Source organism: Oryctolagus cuniculus, chromosome 11 (genome assembly GCF_964237555.1).
Source record: "Oryctolagus cuniculus chromosome 11, mOryCun1.1, whole genome shotgun sequence".
Classification (NCBI taxonomy): Eukaryota; Metazoa; Chordata; class Mammalia; order Lagomorpha; family Leporidae; genus Oryctolagus; species Oryctolagus cuniculus.
In genome coordinates, this window is record NC_091442.1 from 113,389,647 (window position 1) to 113,411,441 (window position 21,795).

General features: G+C 46.4%; 1 protein-coding gene across 30 annotated transcripts in view; it reads right to left on the minus strand.

Annotated features, from left to right (window-relative positions):
• Positions 1-21,795, minus strand: part of RBFOX2 (RNA binding fox-1 homolog 2) — a 319,017-nt gene that overhangs the window by 212,028 nt on the left and 85,194 nt on the right. For 25 of the 30 annotated variants that reach the window (XM_051846015.2, XM_051846014.2, XM_070052863.1 and 22 more), the window contains exon 2: positions 2,211-2,261. The exons of the other annotated variants lie outside the window; for them this stretch is intronic. In XM_051846015.2, the coding sequence (XP_051701975.1) occupies positions 2,211-2,261 (51 nt within the window). The remainder of the gene's footprint in view (positions 1-2,210; positions 2,262-21,795) is intronic. 30 annotated transcript variants of the gene reach the window in all.

Below are 21,795 nucleotides of genomic sequence, written 5' to 3' on the forward strand. Positions count from 1 at the left end.
GAGACTAAAAAAAAATCCCATCTGCAGAGAGTTCTTATCTATTTAGCAAGTGACGGCAGAAGAATGAGGATAGTAAATAAAGGCACATGATTAAAATTCACCTTCTGCCACTCCCCAGCTCCTGGATTTGCTGAACCAAAACCACACTGGGGAGATGTAAAGATCACAAGTTCAGATTCTACCCAGCTCCGGCTGTTCAGTGACCAATGTTTCACACCGATAAATGCCTCCCAAATCTCAAAGCACAAAGTGAGAGTTCACAAGGTTAGGCGCATTAATTAGCAGTACTCATTTGGATTCTGTATTCATCAAACACAACAAGCAGCTATTCAATATTTGCCTATTTGCACTATTCTGAGCACTAATTCAAAAACCCAGCCAGAGTACAAAATAAAGCCTGAGAAAATAAACTAAAATAAACCTGTCACCATCAGAATGTGCTTCAAAGTAATGAGCAGCTTTAAACCATGGCGAAGGGCCTACCCAGGCCTACAGCAGACAGAGCACGCGTGATGAATGTGCAGGTTACAGAAGCGGGTCCCTGCGGCTGAAAAAAGGGAAAATAAAGTAGTTCCAAGCAAAGAGACTACTTTCTGTGCTTTCAGAAATCCCTATTAACTCTGTTTGCTGAGCTCTCTATTGATCTGTAATCCCCACAGGAAGAACACAGCATTATACAGTACCCGTTTAGATTCTTTCAAACTCAGAGTCTATTTCCATACTTTATATCAATAACTTTTACCTTCCTACATCCAAAATGCACAACATTTTATAAATAATGAGACATTTGCATGAGTGTACAAGCCTAGATTAAAACCCTGACTACACATACAAATCCTAGGTGAAAAGCACAGGATGAAACAGCAAGGCCACTCCCGTCGGCACTGTCCGCAGAACGGCCTTCCCAGCCTGCGCTGCACACCGCCATCACCGGTGCGGATCTCTGACTACCTGAACGGCTGGCCCACGCTAAGACCTGCTCAGTCAGGACCTCTGGCAGTTGGATTTCCATGTGGCAGTACTTTCTTCTGATGCATGGCCAAGATACAGAACCACCATCAAAAGCCAAAAAGTCACAGCCCGCAGAAGTTCTAGGGCAAAACCACGCCAGAAGGAAAACAAACTAACCCTCTCCACTCTCTTCAGATGTGGGGCACATGGCCAGGCCTTCCAGCTTCCACTTCAACAGGGATGATCTACACCCCATACCCTACCTGGGGTCAGTCTGATGCCAAACCAGTACAGAAAGCCTAAAAACTGGGCAAATGCTGTCAGATCTGGAGGGACCCCAAATAGGTCAGTTGAACATGGGCCATTCTGTTTTCTGAGATCAGCTTCAGGAGCTCTGGTGAGATTCAAGTAACATCTGGAAAGGGGGGACTATGTCAATCCTTTTGTTTAAAACTATAATGATTCATATCCCTTGGACAAGCCTAAAAACTGTGGCTTTTTTTTTTTTTAACAGCCCTATAAGGAATTGTGGATAAGCATCCACGATTCTCCTAGGAACTACCCTTGAAACCTCACAAACTGATACATTTCATTCAGAGCCCTACCAATTCTCTAAGAGCTAGCCTGAACCTGTTCTACCCTAACTCTCTGTCCCATCTGCTCAAGCCTTCAAATGGCAGACAAGGCAGGCACGTTATACGTTTGCCAAAACTACTCTGAGGACCTTGGGAGGGCCTGGGCTTTTCCCAACCATCCCCCACCTTCATTCTAACAAAGAAAAGCTGCAGACACGTCACTCCCTCTAGCAAGCCTTCCCTGATTAAAACCATAAGGCTCAATCCCCCAGGGAGGAGGACGGAACTTTCTCACTGCAGATTATTACAAAGGCTCAAAAGAAAATCCGTGCAGGAAGGGGCTTGGAGGCAGAAAACGGAGTCCAGCGCTCAGAACTACAAGGCCTCAAGAAAAGCAGGTTTAAAAGTGTCACGCAGCCTACGGCAAAATAACAAAACCAAACAACCGAGGCAGGCATGACTGTGCCTCAGTGACTGTCTCCCCGTAATAAGCCACAAGTTTAGCAAGGGTTAGAATACTGTTAGGATTAAGAAAAATATTAAGTTCATCTCTCTAGAAGTGAATGCATTACTGAAGCAAGCCATATTACCTTCCAGAGCCAGGAAACGCTCTCTATCATAGCCTCCTCTGAGGACACACACACACCACACACAGCACCAGAGGTACGAACAACAGATTCCAACCTGGCTGTCCCGCGCTGGGAATCCATGATAACCTGGGGTCAGAGGCTCGTTCTAAGAGAAAGAAAAGAAAATATTAAAACTACTAGAAGAATGAAAATGTTAAGAACAATCAAAGTCATACAACTGTCAAATATTAATCCCTGCCCCGGGTCCCAGGAAGTCCCATGCTGTGCTGCACCCCACCTAACCACAGGTACCCTCTGAAGCCTGCACACCGGCATGCACAAAACACCAGCCAACGGTATGTGCTTAGGAACACATTCAGAACCACGGCTCTCCCCCTTGTGCAGTTACCTGTGTCTCCTCCCCCGTTTATCTCCACTAGGGCACTGGACAATCCTGAACCTCCTGCTGTGGGACTGCAGCAACCCCAGCACTCACTCACTAAACCCCAGCAATAATCCCGGCACAGCTAAAAGCCTGCAAAGGAGACAAGGTCCATCCTGCTGAGAACGTCTCCTCGCCTGGACAAGGTTTAGCTCCTCCTCTCTATCAACCTGTTTCGCCTCAATTCTTTTCTTTTCTTTCTTTTTTTTTTTTTTTTAAGATTTACTTATTGGGGCTGGCATTGTGGCGCAGCAGGTTAACACCCTGGCCTGAAGTGCTGGCATCCCATATGGGCACTCGTTTGAGACCCAGCTGCTCCACTTCCGATCCAGCTCTCTGCTATGACCTGGGAAAGCAGAAGAAGATGGCCCAAGTCCTTCGGCCCCTGCACCTGCCTGGGACACCCGGAAGAAGCTCCAGGCTCCTGGCTTCGGATCGGCGCAACTCTGGCTATTGCCGCCAATTGGGGAGTGAACCAGTGGATGGAAGACCTCTCTCTCTCTGCCTCTCTCCACCGCCCCCTCCCCCCCACCTCCGGTGTAACTCTGACTTGCAAATAAATAAATAAATCTTTAAAAAAAATATTGGCCGGCGCCGCGGCTCACTAGGCTAATCCTCCGCCTGTGTTGACGGCACCCTGGGTTCTTGTCCTGGTTGGGGCGCTGGGTACTAGTCCCAGTTGCCCCTCTTCCAGTCCAGCTCTCTGCTGTGGCCCAGGAAGGCAGTGGAGGATGGCCCAGATGCTTGGGTCCCTGCACCCGCATGGGAGACCAGGAGAGGCACCTGGCTCCTGCTTCGGATGGGCGCAGCGCCAGCTGTGGCAGCCATTAGGGGAGTGAACCAACGGAAGGAAGACCTTTCTCTCTGTCTCTCTCTCACTGTCTATAACTCTACCTGTCAAATAAAAAAATTTTTTTTCTTCAAAAAGAAAAAGATTTGCTTATTTATTTGAAAGTCCAAGTTACAGGGGGGGGGGGGGGCAGAGAGATGGGAGGTGAGAGTGGGGGTAGAATATCCATCTTCCACTGACTGGTTCACTCCCCAGACGGCCACAACAGCAAGAGCTAAGCCACAGCAAAGCAAGGAGCTTCATACAGGTCTCCCACATGCCTGGCAGCAGCCCAAATTCTTGGGCCATTTTGCACGGTTTTTCCCAGGCCATTAGTACAGAACTGGGCTGGAAGTGCAGCATCCAGGACACAAATCAGTACCTACTGGGAATGTCAGCAACACAGGGAGCAGCTTTTCCATACTCAACGACGTCAGCCCCTCAATTCTTTTTTTACTGAGATGAAATTCTCTCTCTGTTCAAGACTTTACCACCTGTGCTATCCCACAGACTCAACCGAATCCTAACATACATGTGTTAACACTCAGCTTATGTTTGCAATTTACTTTTATATCATTTATGATTCTAATAAATCTTATTTTTAAGGTGTATTATACTGAATGTCTGCCATCTTCCCAATAAACCACCGAATCAAGACCTCTGAGGGTAAGAATGATAACTAATAGAAGCTACAAAAACACTAATTTAGTCTAAGACTGTACAGTAAGAGCACTCACTTAACTGGCTCATACATTCAGCAGTCAACATAAGCTAAACACTAAGATATCCACAGAGCTGTTGATGACTGATGGAAGAAGACAGATGATGGAACAAGGCCCTGCCTGCAGTGGAAGTTGTAAAAGGGAGGCGATGCGCGTGCACACAGGGAGTAAGAACGCACGGTGCTTCTGTAATGTCAAAGTGCTCAATACAACCACTCCAAGATGCTCACGCTCCTCTTACACATCTGCACTTTCATTCCCACCTGCAGAAGGACAAGAGGGGTTTTCACTGATAGGACTTCTGAATCCGACAGGAGAATACACCTTCCACCTAACAGTAGCTATGCCGGAGATGTAACTATATTCACATATTTGACAGCCTAAAGTTCATACTCCCTTCAAAACATGAAAGCCGGGACCCGTTTAAGCTCACTGCAGAGAGCCTGCATCTGATTCACCATGCTTTTCCCAAGATCTGGTACAGGCTCTAACACATGGCAGGCACCAAAAGGAAAGTGCAAAGATCAACAAATGGAATTAAGTAGCCAGAAATCACTTAGGAATTCAGTCACTGCTGCAAGCAGAGGCAACCAGAGTTCTCCTCTTCTAGTCCTAAGTCTCTGTTGTATACATTTTAGCATTTATAAATTAGTCTCCCCAGAGAAAACACACCAGACAGTGAAGGTAACTGCCTTACAAAAACTGCACATACAAAACATTCTTAAGAAGAAAACAAGATGAAGGACTCAAGCTTGCCAGTTTCAAATTTATTTCAGGGGCTAGCACTGGGCATAGTGAGTAAAGCCGCTGCCTGCAGTGCCAGCATCCCATATGGGAGCCTGTTTGAGTCCTGGCTGCTCCACTTCCCATCCAGCTCTCTGCTGTGGCCTGGGAAACCAGCAGAAGATGACCCAAGCCCTTGGGCCCCTGCACTCACGTGAGAGACCCAGAGGAAGCTCCTGGCTCCTGGCTTCAGATCGGCCTAGCTCTGGCCATTGTGGCCATTTGGGGAGTGAACCAACAGATGGACAATCTCTCTCTGCCTCTCTTTACCTCTGCCTTTCAAATAAATAATAAATAAATATTTTTAAAAATTTTATTTCAAAGCTACAACAATCAAAATAGTGTAATACTGGCATAGGAATAGACGTATAGGCTAATGGACTACAAATGACTGTCCAGAAATAAACCCTTAGTTATGGCCAATTGATTTTTGAAAGGGATGCCAAGAAAGTCAAGACACAGTGCTGGGATAACCGAGTGTGTACATGCAAAACAATGAAACTGGACCCCTACCTCACATCACATACAAAATTAACTAAAAATCAGTCACACCTAAAACTTTAAAATTATTTTAAAAAAATGAGGAGTAAATCTGCATCACCTTTGGCTTGGCAAAAGTTTCTTCAATACAACACCAAAAGGTTGACAAAGGAAAATAAACAAGTTAGACAACATTAAAATTAAAACCTTTAGGGGCCTGCGCTGTGGCATGGTGGGTAAAGACGCCACCTCCAGTGCTGGCATCCCATATGGGTGCCGGTTCGAGCTGCTGCACTTCCAATCCAGCTCTCTGCTATGGCCTGGGAAAGCAGTAGAAGATGGACCAGGTCCTTCAGGCCCTGCACCCACGTGGGAAACCTGGAAGAAGCTTCTGGCTCCTGGCTTCAGATCGGCGCAGCTCTGGCCATTGCGGCCATCTGGAGAGTGAACCAGCAGATGGAAGACCTCTCTCTCTGCCTCTCCTTCTCTCTCTGTGTAACTCTGCCTTTCAAATAAATACATATTAAAAAAAAAAAAAAAAAACACCTTTGTATTTGAGGGACATCATGAAATAAATAAAAATAGATTGGGAGAAAATGTTTTCAGATCATGTTTGATAACAGATAGTATCCAAAATATATAAAAAAATTCTTATTCAACAAAAAAAAGGACAAATAACCCAACATTAAACTAGGGAAAGGGGGACCCGCATTGTGGAGCAGTGGGTAAAAGCCACCACCTGCAGTGCTATATGGAGTCTGATTCAAGACCTAGCTGCTCCTTTTCCAATCCAGCTCCCTGCTAATGGCCTGGGAAAGCAGCAGATGATGGCCCACGTGCTTGGGCCCCTGCACCTGAGTGAGAGATTTGGAAGAAGCTCCTGGCTCCTGGCTTCAGCCTGGCCCAGCCCCAGCCATTGCAGCCATTTGGGGAGTGAACCAGCAGATGGAAAATCTTTCTCTTATTCTCTGTTTCTTCCTCTCTGTGCAATTCTGACTTTCAAATAAAATCTTTCTTGTTTAAAGATTTAGTTATTTATTATTTAAAAGAGTTAGAGAGAGGCAGAGGCTGGGAGGGGAGGTGTCTTCCATCTGCTGGTTCACTCCTCCAATGGCCACAACGGCTGAGCTGGGCCAATCCGAAGTCAGGACCCAGGAGCTTCTTCTGGGTCTCCCACAAGAATGCAGGGACCCAAGGACTTGGGCCATCTTCTACTGCTTTCCCAGGCCGTGGGAGAGAGCTGGATCAGAAGTGGAACAGCCAAGGGCTCAAACCGGTGCCCATATAGGATGCCGGCACTACAGGCACCAGCCCCAAAATCTTTTTTTAAAAAATGGGGAAAGGATTTGAACAGAAATTCTCTAAAAATACATGTAAATGGCCAGTAAGTACAGTACATGGAAAGATGCTCAATAACATTAACCATTAAAATCAAATCAAAACCATATTCAGGTAACACACCAGGATGTTTGTAATTTAAAAAATCAGGTAATAACAAATGTTGGCAAGATTGTGGAGAAATTGGCACTCTTGTATTTTCACAGTTAGACTATAAAAATGTATGATCATTTTGGAAACAGTTTGGAGTCTCACAAAATGTTCAACAGAATTACCATGTAATCCAGCATGTGAAAATATAACCCACACAAGAGCCTGTAAGAGAATGTTCGTAACAGTACTATTTCCTAATAGCCAGAGTAGAAGCAATCCAAACGTCCCACAATTGATGAATGGATAAACAAAGTATGATATCTCCTTAACTGACTATTATCCAGCAATAAAAAGGAATATAGCACTAATGCAATATGGATTAATCTTAAAAACATCATGCTAAGTGAAAAAAGACACAAAATGCCATAAATTATATGATTCCATTTATATAAAACGTCCAAGCAAATTCTTACAGACAGGAAACAGATTAGTGTTTCCAGGGACTGGGGCAGAAATGAGCAGTGACTGCTAATGGATTGTGAGTTTTTATGAGGATATTGAAAATGATCTGAAATTAGATACTGGTGATGGATGAACAACTCTGATTATACTAACAACCATCAACACACTAAAAACGCTTTTTAAGAGGTGAAATGCATTGTCTGAATTATATCTCATTAAATCTTTAAGAGTTTTCACACTGATTTTTATAGGGGAGATGTATACAAGGGTACTTCAAAAATTCATGGAAAATGAAATTAAAAGTAGTTTATTTTACTGCAAAAAAATTTGAAATTAACGCAAAGTTTTCTAATAATATGTATCTTCCACAAATTGTCTTAAGCATCGCTGTACAACTTAGATTATAACAAAGGAACAGGGTTCCTGGGTGGGCACTGCAGCACAGCAGGTTAAGCTGACACCTACAATGTCCACATCCCGTATCAAAGTGCCAGTTCAAGTCCTGCCTACTCCACTTCAAATCCAGCTCCCTGCTGATATGCCTGGGAAGCAAAAGACAACAGCTCAAGCACCCACGTCCCTGCTACCCACAGAGGAGACCCAAAGGGAGTTCCTGGCTCCTGGCTGTTGTGGCCACTTGAGGAGTGAACCAGTAGATGGAAGATATCTGTCTGTCTCTCTCGCTCGCGCTCTCTCTCGCTCGCGCTCTCTCTCTCTCACACACACACACAGAGCGAGAGAGAGTCTTTCAAATAAATAAGTAATAAACAAGTAAGTCTTTAAAAAGGGGGAGGGGTGGAGAACAAGACTCCTGAAGCACATAAGTGTCTTGTTTGTTCTCAATTTTATAAATTTACTTCAACACATTCCCTACAGATTTAACAATGATGATAACTGCCAGTCATTAGTAATTAACCTGTATAGTCCCAGGAGGGAAAGGAGAAGGAAAAGCGGCAAAGAGAACTAATTAACTAACAGTAAACAAAACACATTTCCTCTGATTACAGGCACTAACTCAGAGAAGCTAAGGAAGGACCTGGTGCTGCCACACAAGTACTCCAGAAGAGTGACAACGGCATAAGGAAGGACCCAGTGCCACACAAGTACTCCATGAGTGACAACTGCATAAGGACGGACCCAGTGCCACACAAGTACTCCATGAGAGTGACTAACTGGATAAGGAAGAACCCACTGCCACACAAGTACTCCAGAAGAGTGACAATGGCATAAGGAAGGACCCGGTGCCACACAAGTACTCCATGACAATGACTACTGGCTCAGGAAGGACCCAGAGCCATACAAGTACTCCATGAGAGTGACTAACTGGATAAGGAAGGACCCACTGCCACACAAGTACTCCATGAGAGTGACTAACTGGATAAGGAAGGAACAGAGCCATGCAAGTACTCCATGAGAGTGACTAACTGGATAAGAAGGACCCGGTGCAACACAAGTACTCCATGAGAGTGACTAACTGGATAAGAAGGACCCAGAGCCACACAAGTACTCCATGAGACTGACTAACTGGATAAGAAGGACCCAGTGCCACACAAGTACTCCATGAGACTGACTAACTGGATAAGGAAGGAACAGAGCCACACAAGTACTCCATGAGACTGACTAACTGGATAAGAAGGACCCGGTGCAACACAAGTACTCCATGAGAGTGACTAACTGGATAAGAAGGACCCAGAGCCACACAAGTACTCCATGAGACTGACTAACTGGATAAGAAGGACCCAGAGCCACACAAGTACTCCATGAGAGTGACTGACTGCCAGCTTAGGTTCCTAAGTCCCTCTTCTCCATTGTGGCATATGCTCATCTGTAATCACGATTCTGTACTACTGCTTTACAGTAAGCATCTCAAGGTGGTCTGAGAAAGGGAGTGTACGATTAAGAAAGTAACAGAGAAGCTCAAAAGCATTTAACAGATTTACACAAAAATTCCAATTTCTCCTCATCCTAGCCAATATGGGTTATACTCTGGCCTTTTCATTACCACCACATTAGTGAGTGTGCTATCTTGACAAGGTTCTGATTTGCATAAGACTTCTTGGAGTTCAACAATGCAGAGAACTTTCCATAAGGAAAAGGCCACAGCACGCAGGAGGGAAAGCGGAAGCTCCCAGCCAGCCTTCGCAGTGCAATCCTCCTCACCCCCCTCGCACAGCGCTCTCTGGAAGGCTGCGGCCCTCAGGAACTCACGCCTCTCTGAGAGCAGCCTCCCTCTCTGCTCAGTTTTACCACGTCTCTATGCGTCTCTCCCAAATGCACTGGTTCTGTATGATTCCGAATGTTGCAGACATGAATCCTACTGTGTACAGTCTTCAGCAACTGTCTGGTTCTGCCCCGTTACATGAAATTTATCTCCACTATTGCACGTCACTGTGTCTCACTAATTCTCACAGCCACTTAGTGTTCCATCTTATAAATACGTCAGAATCTGTCTATCCCACCTTCCTGTTAAGGGCATTTGCAGCCTTTCCAGTCACGCTTTTTGGGTTCGCACTCACAAGCCACACCACCTGTGAATGTGCCTTTAAAGATCTATTTTTTGAAAGCACAGCTGCAGAGAGAAGGAGCATACGTATCCTCTATCCGCTGGTTTCACTCCCCAGATGGCTACAACAGCCAGGGCAGGAGCCAAATTCAGATCTGTCACGTTGGTTCAGGGACCCAAAGACTTGGGCCATCTTCTGCTGCCTTCCCAGGCCCATCAGCAGGGAGCTGGACAGGAAGTGGAGCAGCTGGGACTCAAAACAGCACCCATACGGATGCCCACATCACAGGAAGTGGCCCAACCAGCTAAGTCACAATGCTGGCCCCAATGAATATACTTTTAGATTTTGTTTTTTAAACAATTTATCTATTAATTTGAAAGGCAGAGTTAGAGAGAGATTGAGAGAGAGGTCTTCCATCTGCTGGTTCTCTCCCCAAATGGCCACAACAGCCAGAGTTGTGCCGATATGAGGCCAGGAGCTTCCTCCAGGTCTCCCATGTGGGTACAGGGGACTGACTACCTGGGCCATCTTCCCAAGTGCATTAGCAGGGAGCTGGTAAAAAGCAGAGAAGCCAGGACTTGAACCAGGGCCCATATGGGATGCAGGTGCCACAGGCTGTGGCTTTACCTGTTACTCCATGGCACCGGCTCTACGCTTTTAGATTGGAGATAACATTTTTCACTTATGAGATGGACAAAAATGAAAACAAAAAACATTACAAACTAGCAGGAAGATGAGTATATATGTTGGGTCCCATTTTGGAAAGCAATTTGATCAGAATACTGACTGCACATAGCTTCTTGTAATTTCCATCTACTTTATTTTTTAAAAAAAGATTTATTTATTTATTTGAAAGTCAGAGTTACACAGACAGAAGGAGAGGTAGAGGTAGCGGTAGAGAGAGAGAGAGAGAGAGAGAGAGAAAGAGGTCTTCCATCCGATGGTTCATTCCCCAATTGGCTGCAATGGCCAGAGCTGCGCCAATCTGAAGCCAGGAGCCAGGAGCCTCTTCCAGGTCTCCCACGTGTGTGCAGGGGTCCAAGGACTTGGGCCATCTTCTACTGCTTTCCCAGGCCATAGCAGAGAGCTGGATCGGAAGTGAAGCAGCCGGGACTAGAACTGGCACACATATGGGATGCTGGCGCTTCAGGCCAGGGCATTAACCCGCTGCAACACAGCGCCGGCTCCTCCATCTACTCTAAACAATCACTCACACATGTGTTCAAAGAGTTTCACTGCAATGCTATCTGTAATAGGGAAAGCACTAGATGGAACTTCAATCTCCATTAATAATAAGGAAATAATGTTATCAGTTACTGCATAATTTCAACATCCAAATTGCAAGTTTAAACAAATAAAGTTAAATCTCTAAGAGAGATCTTAGAAGAATGGTCAATGTGCTATTTTTAAAATCACAATACAAACACAGGTCTATCTAAATGCACAGAAAAGAGTCAACACGCGCACAGGAAAGATCCAGAAGAATCTACAGCAGACTTCTGTGATTAATGAGATTTATGGGAAGCTGACAGGACACATTTCATCAGAACAGTTTTAAGAGATGTGACCTTCATGCAGGACTTGGGGTATCAGCATTAACAGTGCTTCATGATGTCTTACAACTTATAAAACCTTCTTTATATAATCTTAGTCCCTGCAGTGCGTAAGACCAGGAAGTTTAAGGGATTTGCTCGAAGCCTCGCAGCGGCCTTCAGCCCTAGATCTGCACTCTCCACCTGGAACTCCTTTCCCCTGCTTTGAGACAGCCAGCAAAAGCCATTCCACCTGCCTCAGCTGCTATGCTTATGACTGTTTCAAGATCTTCAGGTCTGAAAAGTCATACCAGAGATGAGATTACAAGGAAAGCCAATGGAACAAACGGGACAGAAATGTATTAAACCGGGACCGGCACTGTGGCATAGCAAGTTAAGCCACAGTCTGTGGCACCAGCATCCCATATGGGCGCAAGTTCGAGTCCCAGCTGCTCTACTTCCGATCCAGGTCTCTGCTATGGCCTGGGAAGGCAGTAGAGTCCTTGGGCCTGCGCACCCACGTGGGAGACCTGGAGGAAGTTCCTGGATTCAGATCAGCCCTGCTCCAGCCATTGTAGCCATTTGGGGAGTGACCCAGCAGATGGAAGATCAATATTGCTCTCTCTCTCTCCCTATAACTCTGCCTTTAAAATAAATAATAAATCTCTTTAAAAAATATGAAGAAATGTGTTAAACCTTCAAGGAGAGGGTCCGGCACTGTGGTGAAGGAGGTTAAAGACCTGGCCTGAAGCGCCTGCATCCCATATGGGCACCAGTTTGAGTCCCAGCTGCTCCTCTTCCGATCCAGTTCTCTGCTATGGCCTGGGAAAGCAGTAGAAGATGGCCCAAGTCTTTGGGCCCCTGCACCCACGTGGGAGACCTGGAAGAAGCTCCTGGCTCCTGGCTTCGGATTGGCGCAGCTCCGGCCATCGCAGCCATCTGGGGAGTGAACCAGCGGATGGAAGACCTCTCTCTGTCTCTACCTCTCTCTAACTCTGTCTTTCAAATCAATAAAATAAATTAAAAAAAAAAAAAAAAAAAACCTTCAAGGAGGAAAGACTGTAGCAACCATATGCCTGCACACAACATTACTGGCCCAGTAGGACTGAAAAGACTTAGAAACGGACTGTGCTGGCTCAAAAGTTTGTTAAAATACATGTAAGAATCAAATACCAGCACCAAGAACCTGCATTAACCACAGAGTGGTCAATGAAACCTGTTTAGAGACTTCTGGTTAAGGGACACAGGCCAGGCCAGATGAAGGACTCTCAAGTACTTTCACACCGAGCAACTGGAACAGACTGTGCCACGCACAGTGGACACTGACAGGAGCGACACGTGGCAAGAAAAAGACCACCCGACTCCTGTCTTTTTCATGGTTTGAAAACCCCAGTTAAGTAGAAGAATCCATGGTTTGAAAACCCCAGTTAAGTAGAAGAATCCTTCATTTATTCAGTCAGAATTGATTGAAAAGTTGCTCTGAGGGGCCGGCGCTGTGGTGCAGTGAGTTAAGCCATGGCCTTCAGTGCCGGCACCCGATATGGGCACCGGGTTCTAGTCCCAGTTGCTCCTCTTCCAGTCCAGCTCTCTGCTGTGGCCCGGGAAGGCAGTGGAGGAAGAAGACCCAAGTGCTTGGGCACCTGCACCCATGTGGAAGACCTGGCTCCCGACTTCGGATCGGCACAGTGCACTGGCCGTAGCAACCAACTGGGGGGTGAACCAGCGGGAATAAGACCTTTCTCTCTGTCTCTCTCTCTCACTAACTCTGCCTAATAAAAAATAAATTTAAAAAAAAAAAAAAAAGGTATGTGTGGGAATGAGGGGTAGATAATGCTTAACCTCTTATCAACTAGAATACCCCTGCCAGGAAGATGGTGGATTGATGGATTTGAAAGTCACTTTTCTAAATGCTTTCTCAAAATCATCAGTATAATAATCTGAATGATTAGCCAATATATTTGCCCAAAATACTGGCAGAGTTATCGAAAGAACTGGTAAAATTACCCAGAATACAGGCCGGCGCCGCGGCTCACTAGGCTAATCCTCCGCCTTGCAGTGCTGGCACACCGGGTTCTAGTCCCGGTCGGGGCGCCGGATTCTGTCCCGGTTGCCCCTCTTCCAGGCCAGCTCTCTGCTGTGGCCAGGGAGTGCAGTGGAGGATGACCCAAGTGCTTGGGCCCTGCACCCCATGGGAGACCAGGAGAAGTACCTGGCTCCTGCCATTGGATCAGCGCGGTGCGCCGGCCGCAGTGTGCCGGCTGCGGTGGCCATTGGAGGGTGAACCAACAGCAAAGGAAGACCTTTCTCTCTGTCTCTCTCTGTCCACTCTGCCTGTCAAAAAAAAAAAAAAAAAAAAAAAATTACCCAGAATACTATACAAGGGGGAGGGGAGGAGGGCACAATTTTCTTAAGCATTTTTAAAACACAGAGAGGTGCTTAGAGGATTTAACAACACTGAGGATCAAAAAGCTGTACTTTCAGTATGGAATTATACTTGTGGTATAATAAACCAGCCATAAACCCCCAGCAATGATCAATAGACACTAATGGAAAAGAAGCCGTGTGGGGAGGCAAGGGGAGGCCCCACTGCCCCTCCTCCCTGGCTTTGTCTGCCGAGCAGATCGCAGGCCGAGCACCCAGAGGTTCACGACGACAGTATTTCTTACGGCCAACCACTGGCCAGGAGCAGGCGCAGAAAACTGGGAATGCACATCGAAGTCACGAGTCCAGGCAGCTTTTTAAAACTCCAAAAAAACTACCTTGTTGATTTTTCTCTTGTGTCTAGCAGAATCAAACAATTTCACAAAATACAAAGAGGAATACTGAGAATGGAACAAGATTAATTCATGCCACCATGCAATCTGGGGAGAGCCGAGTACAAAGAAGATACGAAACGAAGCCACCCTCTACGAACACAAACTGAGCAACGACACCAGCTCAGATCTTTTGCTGACTTGCTCTCCGGCTGAGATGAATCTGAGACCACCTTGCACACACACACACAGTGACAGAGGAAAGAGTGACGACACCTTGCACACACACACGCAGTGACAGAGGAAAGAGTGACGACACCTTGCACACACACGCAGTGACAGAGGAAAGAGTGACGACACCTTGCACACACACACAGTGACAGAGGAAAGAGTGACGACACCTTGCACACACACACGCAGTGACAGAGGAAAGAGTGACGACACCTTGCACACACACGCAGTGACAGAGGAAAGAGTGACGACACCTTGCACACACACGCAGTGACAGAGGAAAGAGTGACAACACCTTGCACACACACACGCAGTGACAGAGGAAAGAGTGACGACACCTTGCACACACACGCAGTGACAGAGGAAAGAGTGACGACACCTTGCACACACACACGCAGTGACAGAGGAAAGAGTGACGACACCTTGCACACACACACGCAGTGACAGAGGAAAGAGTGACGACACCTTGCACACACACACGCAGTGACAGAGGAAAGAGTGACGACACCTTGCACACACACACGCAGTGACAGAGGAAAGAGTGACGACACCTTGCGCACACACACGCAGTGACAGAGGAAAGAGTGACGACACCTTGCACACACACACGCAGTGACAGAGGAAAGAGTGACGACACCTTGCACACACACACAGTGACAGAGGAAAGAGTGACGACACCTTGCGCACACACACGCAGTGACAGAGGAAAGAGTGACGACACCTTGCACACACGCAGTGACAGAGGAAAGAGTGACGACACCTTGCACACACGCAGTGACAGAGGAAAGAGTGACGACACCTTGCACACACACACGCAGTGACAGAGGAAAGAGTGACGACACCACGCTGACTGGGAGAGACGCCAATCCAGCTGCTCAGGAGATGGCACTGCCTTCCCTGGGAGCAAAGTCACCACTGCCCGAGTATTCAGCCCATTTCTGAACTGAGACATGGAAGAGAATGTCACGGGAATGGGAGATGTGCCTACACTCCATGGACCACTCACTGTGTGCAAAAACTAATCCAGCCACAAGCACCTCTGGCTGGAGAAGAGACTGCTAAGCAACCACAGGCGCCATCCTGCTCTCAGCCGTGGAGGCTGCAAGGCGCCTAGAGATAAGCTGGGAGTTTGTTCAGGGATGCGAATCTGGTGGCACCTAACAACATGGTCCCAGCACACGATCCAACTGACGACTGGTAACCTAAGCTTTCCTGCTACAATAAAAAATGAAACAACTCATTCCACCCGCCCAAGACAACCAGTGACATGCCTTTGTTACATTCACCACTACCACACCAAAACCATTTTCTCTTTTTTAATTAGAAATACCCTGGTGTAAGCAATACACAGGGGACTTACTAGGGCCTTGAAGCCCATCTCTGGAGCACAGTAACATTACCACTTTCCAAACAGCAGACACAGGTACCTAAGAGATGAGAAGCCAATCGATCCCCTCACTTCGCAGGTGAGCAGCCTGAGGAAGCTGTGTCGCTTGCTCACGACGGGACTCTAGTCCAATGACTCGATCTCCCCGAGTCTCAATTTTCTCAACTGTGGAATAATAACTTCCATCTCACAAGGTTGTGATGATTAAAGTGAAGTTCATCCGGCACAGTATTTAACACAAGCCCACAAGGAACCCCATCCTGGCCCCCATGTCTGTCAGCTGCAAGTGACCTGAGAGAAATCATGAAAGTCATTATCACTAGAAAGTCCAGTGGACTAATTATAGAAAGCCCAAATCTCACAAAGCAGCACATTGCCAAATAACCAACTTTAAATAAATTTTTCCTAGCTTACTTAGACACCAGTTCTTAAGGAGAATGTGCCTGGGTGAGAATGAAAGGGAGTACAGATCAATCCCAGTGTTCAAGGACAGGGTGAACAAGATCCCTTGTGAAACAACCAAGAATTTCATCTTCTGCAACACATGACGGCATGTCAAAAGTTCCTGGAAAAACCACATTAGATAATTCCATTGTCCATAAACTTTCTGAAATCCTCTCATTTGTATTCTTCATACAGCTATGTGTCCACTCAGCTGTCACCAAGCCCTGCCAGCTAACCACCTCAGTATTTACATTTCCTTTACAAACCCACTCTGTCCTCACTTTTTTAATAAAAATGAATTTGCAATGACAAAATTACTTTTAAATACATAAGAAATAAAATTCTCCACTAATATATCCCTTCCACAAAGTTTTAAAATCATATTATTGGTCGGCGCCGCAGCTCACTAGGCTAATCCTCCGCCTTGCAGCGCCGGCACACCAGGTTCTAGTCCTGATTGGGGCGCCGGATTCTGTCCCGGTTGCTCCTCTTCCAGGCCAGCTCTCTGCTGTGGCCCGGGAGGGCAGTGGAGGATGGCCCAAGTACTTGGGCCCTGCATCCGCATGGGAGACCAGGAGAAGAACCTGGCTCCTGGCTTCGGATCGGCCCAGCGCACCAGCTGTAGCAGCCATTTGGGGGGGTGAACCAAAGGAAAGGAAGACCTTTCTCTCTGTCTCTCTCTAACTCTGCCTGTCAAAAAAAATTTTAAAAAATTTTTTTAAATCATATTACTATTCTTCAGCAGCTGCTTTTTTATATTGTGGTTAAGTATGCATAAAATCAACCATTTTAGTCATTTTCAAGTGCATACTTCTGTGGCATGGAGCACATTCAAATGGCTACACAACCATGACCATTATCTATCTGCAGAATTTGCTGATCTTCCTCCAGAAACTCTGTGCCCAGTACACACTGACTCCTCGCTCCCCTCACTAGTGGAATCTGACTGTCCTAGGCAATCCTTGTGTACATGGAATCATACCCTGGCCTTTTGCGACTGGCCTACTTCACTTACCATAATGTCTTCCTGGTCCACCCACACTGTAGCATGTCTCTGAATAATACTCCACTGTGTGTAAATATTACATTTTGTTTACTCGTTTTATTTATCCATCAATGTACTCTTGGGTTGCTTTGTCCTTTCGACAGCTGTGAGCAGTGCTGCTATGAACATGGATGTACAAATATGTTTGAGTCCCTGCTTTCAATTCTTTTGGCTATATATCCAGAAAAACTGCTAGATCATTGGTATTCTATATTTAAGTTTTTAAGGATCCTCCTTCCATACCGCTTCCCACAGCAGCTGAACCATTTTAAATTCTCCCCAGCAATGTTCAATTTCTCCACAACCTCATCAACCCTTATTTTCTGATTTGTACTTTTGTAATAATAACCATTATAATGGCTGTAAAGTGTCCTCTCTCTGTGGTTTTGACCTGCATTTCCTTTATAATTAATGATGGAGAACATCTATGCAGGTGCTGACTAGTCATGTGTGTATCTTGTTTGAAGAAACGTCTTTTCCAGTCCGTTGTCTATTTGTTAACTGGACCTTTTTTTGGGGGAGGGGGGTGTTGAGTTGCAGAGGTTATTTTTCATTTTGGAGAGTAATCCCTTTTCAAATACACCACTGGGTTGCCTTTCTTTGGTGCATAAAAGTTATTAGTTTTGATGAACTCCAACTTATCTCTTGTTGCCTATGCTTTTAGTGTCAAATGCCAAATTCAAGATCATGAAGACTTACAGCCAAGTTTTCTTGTACGGTGTTTGTGTTTTTTTTTTTGTTTGTTTGTTTGTTTTGTTTTGTTTTTTTAACAGGCAGAGTGGACAGTGAGAGAGACAGAGAGAAAGGTCTTCCTTTGCCATTGGTTCACCCCCTCAATGGCCACTGCGGCTGCACCACACTGATCCGAAGCCAGGAGTCAGGTGCCTCTCCTGGTCTCCCATGCAGGTGCAGGGCCCAAGCACCTGGCCCATCCTCCACTGTACTCCCAGGCCACAGCAGAGAGCTGGACTGGAAGAGGAGCAACCAGAACAGAATCCAGCGCCCCGACCGGGACTAGAACCTGGGGTGCCGGCGCTGTAGGCGGAGGATTAGCCTATTGAGCTGCAGTACCGGCCAAGGTTTTTTTTTGTTTGTTTGTTTGTTTGTTTTTTAAGATTTATTGACTTATTTGAAAGGCAGAGTTACAGAGAGAGGGGGAAAGAGAGAGAGATAGATCTTCCATCAGCTGGTTCATTCCCTCAAATGGTTGCAATGCCCAGGGCTGTGCCAGGCTGAAGCCAGGAGCCAGGACCTTCTTCCAGGTCTCCCACATGGGTACAGGGGTCCAAGCATTTGGGCCAACTTCCACTGCATTCCCAGGCACTTTAGCAGGGAGCTGGATCAGAAGTGGAGTAATTGGGTTTCAAACTGGTGCCATATGGGATGCCAGCACGGCAGGAGTCGGCTTAACCCGCTGTAACCACAGCGCCAGCCCCTACAGTTTTATCTCCTACATGGTGGCATTAGATCCATTTTGAGTTATCTTTATATATTATATTGGTCCAATTTCATTTTTTGCATGTCTTACTTTTTTACTAATTTATTTGAGAAGGAGAGAGAGAGAGAGAGAGAATATGCAAGCAAACAAGAGCTCCAAACCACTGATTTACTCCCCAGGGCCTGCAATGGCTAGAGCTGTGTCAGGCTGAAGCCAGGAGCTAGGAACTCAATCCACGTTTCCCACACGATGGCAGAGCTTCAACCTTCTGAGTTGAAGCTCTGATGCCCTGATGCCTCTCAGGGTCTGCATTAGCAATTAGCTGGAATCAGGAGTGAAGCCAGAACTTGAAACTAGGCACTCTGATATGGAGCGTGAGCTGCAAATGGTTTCATTCTTTTTTTTTTTTTTTTAAGATTTTATTTTATTTATTTGAAACACAGAGTTACAGAGAGTGGTAGAGCCAGAGAGAGAGAGAGAGAGAGAGAGAGAGAGAGAGGTCTTCCATCCAATGGTTCACTCCCCAGATGACCACAATGGCCAGAGCTGATCTGATCCAAAGTCAGGAGTCAGGAGCTTCTTCCAGGTCTCCCCCATAGATGCAGGGGTCCAAGGATTTGGGGCATCTTTCACTGCTTTCCCAGGCCATAGCAGAGAGCTGGATCGGAAGTGGAGCAGCCAGGATACGAACTGGCTCCCATATGGGATGCCGGCGCTGCAGGCTGGGGCTTTTACATGCTGTGCCACAGCGCCGGCCCCCAAAATGGTTTCTTAAGCACCACGTCACGTGCTTACTTCTCTTTGAAGTTCCCTAGCTCTCTGTCCCTTTGCCATCCTCTTCCCAATTTCTAAAGATCTAGAGTTAAATTCCACTCCACCCATACTCTGCTTGTCAATTAACTGGCTCTAAACTCCAAATTTATACTTTTTATCGTTTCTATGAAAACAGACCTGGGGCTCTTTAAACATTTTGCCTTTGCCAGCCTGCATGACGTCAAGCGTCGTCGGCAGAGGGCACAGAAGTGGCATGGCAGGAAGAAAGGCTCCTACAGGACAAGCCGGTTCCCTCCCTCCCGGTTCCTGCAGCACACGGCAGCCAGCAGCCAGCAGCTTCCCTGTGCCCCTCTTTGGGCTGTTAAATAGCAGAGTGCCTCTGGTAAGACAGTCCCCTGTCAACTGCCTTCCTTGGTACCCTACAGTGTGCATTCCTGGCAACTTCAAAAAGGCAGACTTCCAGCAAATCCTGCTGATATGAGACAGGAGGGACTCACTTCTCTGCCGTGCAGAGTCACAGCATGTCCCTTCCACAAGGTCTAGATCCCAGACCCTGTGCTAGGCGTAAGGAGATGACTCCTAATGAGTTTTATCTTAGCCCAATGGGTAAATGTTATTGAACATCAGTTGTACTGTCTCATGTATCAATCATATAATTACCTGACATTATATCTGTGTTACATCTGCGATTCTTTAGTGTTCTCTTTTCTCTTTATAAGCCAATCCTTCGCTGCTTCCATCTCCCCTTATGCTGAATCCCTGGCATTGTGGCACAGCAGGTTAAATGCCAGCATCCCATATGGGTGCCAGTTCAAATCCCGGCTGCTCTACTTCCTATCCAGCTCCCTGCTAATGCTCCTGAGAAAGCAGTGGACCCTACACCCATATGGAAACCTGGCCCGGCTCCCAGCTATTATGGCCATTTGGGAGTGAACCAGCAGATGAAAGCTTGCTCTCTCTCTCTCTCTCTCTCTGTCACTCTGTCTTTCAAATAAAATCTCTATTAAATTCCTGGGCAGTTTCTCTCCTGATTGGACCCAGACAATTAACAGAAGCGAGCTGAAACAAAATGTTCATAGACACTTACCATATACAGGGCACTGTGGTGAGTGTTTCAGACACATCACCACTTTTAATTCTAACTAAACCCTATGGCAGCAGTGGGGAACATCCAGCCTGTGGGCTATATAAGGCCTGTGAAATCATTTGGTCTGGCCCTCCTGAGGGCAACTGTGGGCAGCACTGATTTTTAAGTTGATAGTTTTGCATGGCCCACAAATGGTGTTATAAGTATAAAAACGGTGTTTGGCAGAAATAACGCTTCCCAACCCTGATTGTTATTTCACTCCACAGTAAGGAAACTAAGGCTTGGAAAAACAATACCGTTTTCCCACAGGATTATTACAAATTCAGGTCTATCTGACACTAAAATCCCTGCTGGCTCTCTACTACAGTATTTTTCTTCAGAGAGCCTAGCAACACATTGTTTAAGAACTACACATCTACCTGAAAAAAAGAATTTACATACAGAGCAGGCCTTGTGGCACAGCAGACTTATGACACCTGCAATCCATATCAAAGCCCTGACTACCCTGTGCTTCTGATCCAGCTCCCAGCTAAGTGCCTGGGAAGCAGCAGATCATGGCTCAAGTGCTTAGGCCCCTGCCATCCACATGAGAAGTCTGGAGGGAGTTCCTGGCTCCTGGCTTTGACTTGGTCTAGCCTTGGCTGATGCGGCCACCTGGGGAGTGAACCAGCAGATGGACAATATCCCTCCACCCTCTACCCCAGGAAATTTCCCTTTCAAATAAAGTAAGTAAATCTTTAAAAAGTTCATGGAAAAGCAAACATGTTTTTTAAAAGGAAAGAACATAACAGGCTTGACTGCTATCTTTAGAAAGAGCAGCTTGCTAAGTTGGCCTGGGCTGGTGCCTGGGAACTTAGATTTGGGAGGATTCTACTCCCAGAACTGCTAAGAGTAGGTGGCTGACAGGACCCTGGAATTCGGGTGTGTGCTAAGGATGGGCAGCCTGTGTGGACTCAGCACTGCGTCTCCAATGAGCTTCCCTGGTAGACAACACTGCCACGCTCCTGCTAGAGGAAGCGAGCAGGTCCCTCGTGACTCCACTGGGAAAGGGCTCCCGGCAGCTCCAGCCAGGTTCCCCCCAGCCTTCACCCCAGCATCTTTTCTCTTTGCTCTGTGTCCTTCCACCACTATAAAGCACCAGTATGCAAGTACTCGGAGTTCTGTGAATCCCAGTGAATCACTGGATGTGGGAAAGGCCCGAGGGCCCCAGAGCGACCCATGGCATGCCAATCACTTTGTTAAATGCGAAGGACCTGAAAACAAACACAGCCTTTGCCCTCCAGGAACTTTACAGTCTATTTAAATTCCCCTTTCACCTCTCTACTTCTCACTCCTCAGTCTGTTCTCCACTTAAAA